The sequence below is a fragment of the Rhododendron vialii genome, chromosome 4a (assembly GCF_030253575.1).
Source record: "Rhododendron vialii isolate Sample 1 chromosome 4a, ASM3025357v1".
Lineage (NCBI taxonomy): Eukaryota > Viridiplantae > Streptophyta > Magnoliopsida > Ericales > Ericaceae > Rhododendron > Rhododendron vialii.
Window position 1 is genome coordinate 31,755,538 of NC_080560.1, and position 7,053 is coordinate 31,762,590.

Below are 7,053 nucleotides of genomic sequence, written 5' to 3' on the forward strand. Positions count from 1 at the left end.
AGGAATAGTAATATCATCAAATGTAGTCAAAGGAACCTTAAAAGATGTAGTAGAAGAAGAAGAAGAAAAAGAAGAAGAAGAAGAAGAAATGACAGAAATAGTCAAAGAATTATAAGGAAATTCTGTTTCCACAAACTTTACATGTCTAGACACATAAACTTTCTTTGTACTTGGATCATAACATCTGTATCCTTCGGTGTGAGGGCAATACCCCAGAAAAACACAATGTGAGGATTTAGGCATCAACTTATGAGAAGTATAGGGTTTTAGCCAAGGAAAGCAACAACATCCAAAAGGTTTTAAGAAATTATAATCAAGGGAGGTTTGAAATAACAAGGTATAGGGAATCTGAAACTTAAGACTTGTGTGAGGCATTCTATTAAGAAGATATACAGCAGTAGTTAATGCTTCAAGCCAAAAATTTGTAGGCATATTAGCTTGCAGTAGAAGAGAAATAGTAGTCTCTATGAGATGTCTATGTTTCCTTTCAGCTACCCCATTTTGCTCAGGAGTATAAGGACAAGAAGTTTGTTGAATCATCCTATTTGTCAAAAATAAGTTGAGAAGAAAGTGATTTATGAATTCACCCCCGTTGTCACTCCGTAGAGTTTGAATAGTAGTGTGAAATTGAGTAGAGACATAGGCCTTAAATTGAGCAATAACATGCTTAACCTCAGATTTATAGTGAAGAGAAAACAACTAAGTGAATCTAGAAAAATCATCCACAATTAACAAGTAATATCGAAATCCTTTATGAGATGGAATAGGGGATGGACCCCAGACATCCATATGAACAAGTTGAAATGGAGCAGTAGTACAAGTAGGGGACCTAGGAAACTGAAGTTTATGGCTTTTGGCCATGTTACAGCAGTTACAATTGAGCAAATGAGGCATGAAAACAGGTAAGCCATGCTGTTTTATTAGAGATGTAAACAAAGGAAAACTAGGATGCCCAAGTTTTTGATGCCAAACCATAGCTGAAGAAGTAGAAGGGCTGACAAACGCTGTAGAGGAAGAAGAAGTAGACCAGGGCTTAGAGGAGGTCAGAATGGGATACAGACCCCTGTGACATGGCCCCTTGTACAAGATTTTGTGTGTAATCTTGTCCTGTATTTCAAGGCCAAAAGAATCAAAGATAAGAGAACAGTTATTATCTTTAGCAAATTGAAAAACTGAGATCAAGTTATGAGTGATTTGAGTTGTGTGGAGAACATGTGAAAGCTGAAAATTGCAGGAAGGAGTTGATATCACACCTTCGCCAGTATGAGAAACCTGTAATTGAGAACCATTACCAACCATAATACCATCATGAACAGTTGCAGTTTGAGGATTAGCCAAGTTCTGCAGATTATGAGTGATGTGGTTTGTAGCACCACTGTCAAAGAACCATGGGTGAGTAGCAGGACTAGTAACTGAGGAAGAAGCATTAGAAGGTCCTCCAGTAAACTCTGAGAGAGAGGGAGCATTTGAGAATGCCCTTCCTGGTATCATTCCAGGAACAGAAGACATAGGTCATGTAGAAAAACCTTTAGTATATCCAGCAAAGTTAGCCTGTGTTGGTGGTGAAGGATTGACAGCAATAGGTACCTGTGGAGGTTGATATTGATACATAGGTTACTGGGTAAATGGCCTTGAAGATGGCATATGTTGAGGTTGGTACATAGGAACACTTGTATTCGTCTGAGAGTGATACAAAGGAACAGCTGTATTTAACCAAGAAGGATGAATGGACCAAGGTTGAAACTGATTGGATGATCTCCACTGAGCTCCTTGAACAAACTGTGGTATAGGTTGAACAGATTGTTGGAAAATCTGTGGAAAGGAAGACTTGTAATAACAATAATTTGTGGTATGGTTACTCCTTCCACATATGTCACAAGGTGGGCGAGGTCCTCTACCCCTGCCTCTGTTAAATCCTCTGAAAGGAGTAGGGATAAACTGTGATGGAAAGTATTGAGATTGAGATGTTTCTCCGGATGGCTGTGAAAGAGATGGACCAAGTACAGACTGAGAAGAAAATTGAACAAAAGTAGGTACTGATCCATAATAACCAGGTGAACCCAACTAAGGAGAAACAAGCTGTCCAACAGACTGAGGTATTCCACTAGAAACAGATGGAGTATTCAATAATGATGCAGTCATGGATGAAGAAGAAGCAGAAATTGGGCCCTGTGATGACTGAGAACCATGTGTTACAACTAAGACAGAACTAGAACTGCTAGCATTTTCTGCAGAAGAGTCTTGAAGAAGTTGATCTTCTCCATTAATCATATTGACCACTTGATCAAATGAAATACTATCACCTCTGGTTCTCATAGCCCTTACAGTAGTCTTGAAACTGTTAAAGACTGGAGGTAATCCTCTAAGAGTATGAAAAATCAGATCGTCCTCATCAATGGGACTACCAGCTGTAACCAGCTTTTGAGTATACTCCTTAATAGTATCAACATAGTGCTCAATAGTAGAGGTCTTTGTAATAGAGTATAGTTTGCCTTTGAGATCTTGAACATGACTTTTAGACAAGGAATTATACCTGTTAGACAAGGAGTCCCACACTTGATGGGCAGTATGTAACCCTAAAATATAGGGCAAAGTAGTTTGAGACAGAGAGGCAGTCAAACGCATGAGCAATTGTGTATCAATCATCTTCCACAGAGCATACTTAGAATTCGAGACAAGTGTGCCTTCAGAATTTGTGATTTGTGCAGGTGGACAGGAAGAAGATCCGTCAAGAAATTCAAAGAAACCGTTCGCACGTATCACGTTCTCAATTTGAATTCTCGATAACAAATAATTCATTCCATCCAGTTTAATTGTGACGAATGAGTGAAAATTAGAGACCAAGAACACCAGAGATGGTGGGAGAGTTACCTCTACTGTAGCCATGGCAATTTGTGTAAATTGTGGGAAAATGAACTAGTCAAGATCGAGGAGAAGAGAGCAGAGATAGGAAGCAATACCACGGAGAGAGGAAGTGATGACCTAGAATTTGTAGAACAAGCCACAGGATCACAAGATTTCCGTCGAGTAACTACTGTAGCAGAAGATGAACTCGCTCCTGTAGACATGGAATGGCGAAGAAGACAACGTTGCCATTTGAAACCCTAGAGACCCGAAGAATTTGATACTCTGCTTCGTTGATTGATCGATCGGTGGAGACTTTCGTCTGAAATGGCTCTGATACCATGAAGAAAATGTAAACCCTAACCAAGAGAAGAAAGTAGAGAGAGAGAATCTGAATTTCTTATTTATTGAATTGAAGAGAATACAATCTGTTGTGTTTACAAAGTGAAGACCAGCACTTATTTATGTGGCTGGGTACAGCTCAGCACAGTTAGACTAACCAACTAACTAATTATCAACCTAACAGAAATACAGATTAACTACCACTAATCAACTTGCTTAACCACTCTTAATGACTCTTGCTAACAGAATTCAAGGAGGTGCCCATTCCTAAAAATTTTGAAGGTGGTTTTTTGTTTTTTTATGAGTTGGGGGTTTTGGGTTGGATGGCTTTGTGGGGTTAGACAACAGCAGGTGGGAGATTCATTCTGATGTTTAGGTGATGAAGGAATATGGCGTGAAAGAATCTTGGATCAAGCTTTTTGTTGTACCAAATGTGCCAAGAGAGTTTTGTTTTTGCTACATTAGGGTGTTGGGTTACAGAAAGGACAGAGAGGTCGTAATGGTGTTGAATTTGACTGATTCAGTGATTTACAATCCGAAACAGAACAGATACAAGCGGATTAGATCCCTCGGGATTGCAAGTGGTTTGATGCGGCTTTTTATATGGAGAGTCTTGTTTCGCCTCGTGTCTGCAATGACACTGGCTAGAAGGCACTGCTAATTAGATAAAATGGAAGAGAAAGAGATAATTCAATGATTCTATGCGTTATTTTCCTCATTCTTGTTCTTTGCATGAGTAGTTCGAAACAATATATATGAGCATACTTCCAGTACTTTATATTCACTTGAATATGTTAGCCGTACATCTCTTAGAATGATAGCTATACGTCTTTTTAGAAGGATACCTTGCATGCATTGTTCTTGTTCAATGATTTTCTATTGCAATGGCAAAGCTGGCTTTTAGAACGATAGCTATACGTCTCATGGTTAAAGGCTTCGATTACTCAAAGAACTTTAGTTTGACTATTCTTCATAACATTTACGCAAGATCATTCGTTGATCATGGGTTACATATGGTTTTGTCTCTCATAGAGACTACTTGGATAAAGACTAGTTGGATTTGGGGATATCGGATATTGGAACCAGATTCTCTTACATACAATGTTTTTTTTTTTTGACATGTCTTACATACAATGTTAGGTTGCTGCATTTTCTTGTCAATGGTGTCTCGCATGTCCTGCAAAAGAGGACAATATGGATAGAATTGAGATTGTGTATTGAATTGAGAGATGGTCCATGAACCACTATGCAACAAGAATTTTATAGTTACAATAAAAGTACAAGTTTCCCGTTTGCATCATTATTAACTTGGAACTCGTAAAATTTTGATGAACAAAAATTACAAAGAGACTTGGAAGGCATACCTGCCAATTACAAGAAGTTTTGACGATCAAAAAAAAAAAGAAGATTCTGACTGCAAACAAATTAGGGACACGAACTACATTACTACAAAACGCTATGGCTTCATGATGCGAGACTCTGAAAGGTTTTGTTAATGTTTTTTTGTTTTTAATGGAAGACTGAAAGGTTGTGTTCACAACTTCATATTCTAAAATTTTGGATCTACTCTTGATCGCCTTTGACTTGTGCTGAACTTGTATCTTCTTCATCAAGTGAAAGGTTAGTCCTGCGCATGTAAGCATTTGGAAACCTTCTCATTCGCAAAGCCTCTTACCAAAGGTGGGTTCTATCCAAGTGTTATGTTCAATACTGACTCATAGGTGAAAGTCCCCTCAGGCGGAATATGAATTTGACTACCAGAAATCAAATTCCCAGTAATTCGATATGCGGAGTAATTCTATCTCGACATTTGGATTAATTAATTAATTTTCTCTAAAAATCATTTATTTTGGAAATATCTTAAAGTTAAACGTTTCCTTTTAATATTGATCGAGCTAGGAATTCAAGATTCCCACGGGGGTGGGATGGGGTGGGAGGGATCAGATACCTCGTGTACTCCGGAATGTGATTCCTCCTGGATTGGGAAATCAGTAATCTCATTCCCATTCTTGCTCTTCACAAACATAGGAATATTAGAGTTCCGGAATCACATTCTCATTCCTTTCTAAGATACCTGTCATCCAAACACACCCTCAAGGTATCCAAAACTTATTTTTATTTCGAGTTTCGATGCACTCACAACCGTAATGCTTTACAGTGTTGTGGGAAAATCTTCTAGTTGAATATTGAACGTCTCATGGTCAAGGTTCGATAAAACTAATGAAATTAGGAATAATTTAATGAATCTAGTTCAGCTCAGCTCCTGGACTGGATCACTCCTCTTAGCCCAGCAATGACAGCCTGCCCCTTGTGGCCCAAAGACGACCCATGCATAGCAGCCTGCCAATCAAAAACAAGTTTATATTCATTCTAGAGAAACCGACTGGTCAAGGCACAAACCTACGCCTTCTCTGCTTTCCCCTCTCTCTCTCCCCTCAGAAACTGTCTTACTAGGATATTGTGATGGGTTTGCCTGATGTTCCTGGTGAGATCGTCTACGACATACTCTCAAGACTACCCGTCAAGTCTCTGTGCCGTTTCAAATCGGTTTCCAAGTCATGGCTCGCTCTGATCACCGCCCCTGAATTCGTCAAGTCACACCTCCATCATCGATCCACAAACGACAACAACATCAACCATAAAATAATCTTCTGCTCTGGCACTTCCCCCTCCATGTATTCCGTAGATTACCAAGCACCCTATGACACCGTAACTGAGCTTAAAAGTCCCCCCTGTGAGTATTATGTTGAAATTGTTGGTTCATTCAATGGCATCGTACTCTTACGAATGGATGGTGAACTATGTTTATGGAACCCATCAGCCAAAATGTACCGGAAATTCTCACCACCAGAGGGTGAAAATAGGTTTGTAAAGTATGGGCTTTGTCATGACTCCGTTAGTGACGATTTCAAGGCTGTTGGGGTTAATTCGCGTTTAAGTGATGGCCGTTCTGCTGTCCATATGTTTACTTCTAAACTGAGTTCGTGGAAGAGGATTTGAGACTTCAGTTTTTTTCTCATTAAAGCTTTGCCGACGGCGGTTCTGAATGGGGCACCACATTGGTCGGGTGGTGACAATAGCAATTTCATTAAGGCAATTGTTTGTTTTGATGCTGTGGAGGAGAAATTCAAGGAGGTTCCCATTCCTAAAAATTTTGAAGGTGGTTTTTTGTTTTTTTTTTGAGTTGGGGGTTTTGGGTGGATGGCTTTGTGGAGTTGACAACAGTAGTTGGGAGAGTCATTCCGATGTTTGGGTGATGAAGGAATATGGCGTGAAAGAATCTTGGATCAAGCTTTTTGTTGTACCAAATGTGCCAGGGGAGTTCTGTTTTCGCTACATTAGGGTGTTGGGTTACAGAAAGGATGGAGAGGTCGTAATGGTGTTCAGTTCGACTGATTTAGTGATCTACAACCCGAAACAGAACAGATACAAGAAGATTGAGATCCGTCCGGTTTGCAAGTGGTTTGATGCGGCTTATTATATGGAGAGTCTTGTTTCACCTTGTATCTGCAATGGCACTAGCTAGAAGGCACCGCTAATCAGATGAAAATGGAAGAGAAAGAGATAATTCAATGATTCTATGCATTATTTTCCTCATTCTTGTTCTTTGCATGAGTAGTTCGAAACAATATATATGAGCATACTTCCAGTACTTTCTATTCACTTTAATATGTTAGCCGTACATCTTTTAGAATGATAGCTATACTTCTTTTAGAAGGATACCTTACATTATTCTTATTCAATGATTTTGCATTGCAATGGCAAAGCTGGCTTTTAGAACGATAGCTATATGCCTCATGGTTAAAGACTACGATTACTCAAGGAACTTTAGTTTGATTGTTGTTAATAACATTTACGCAAGATTGA

At 39.1% G+C, this 7,053-nt stretch overlaps 1 protein-coding gene across 1 annotated transcript; it reads left to right on the forward strand.

Annotated features, from left to right (window-relative positions):
• Window positions 1–5,649: 5,649 nt before the first annotated feature.
• Window positions 5,650–6,186, forward strand: LOC131323912 (F-box protein CPR1-like). The gene has a single exon (XM_058355749.1). The coding sequence runs from the start codon at window positions 5,650–5,652 to the stop codon at window positions 6,184–6,186; it is 537 nt and encodes a 178-aa protein (XP_058211732.1).
• Window positions 6,187–7,053: the final 867 nt, after the last annotated feature.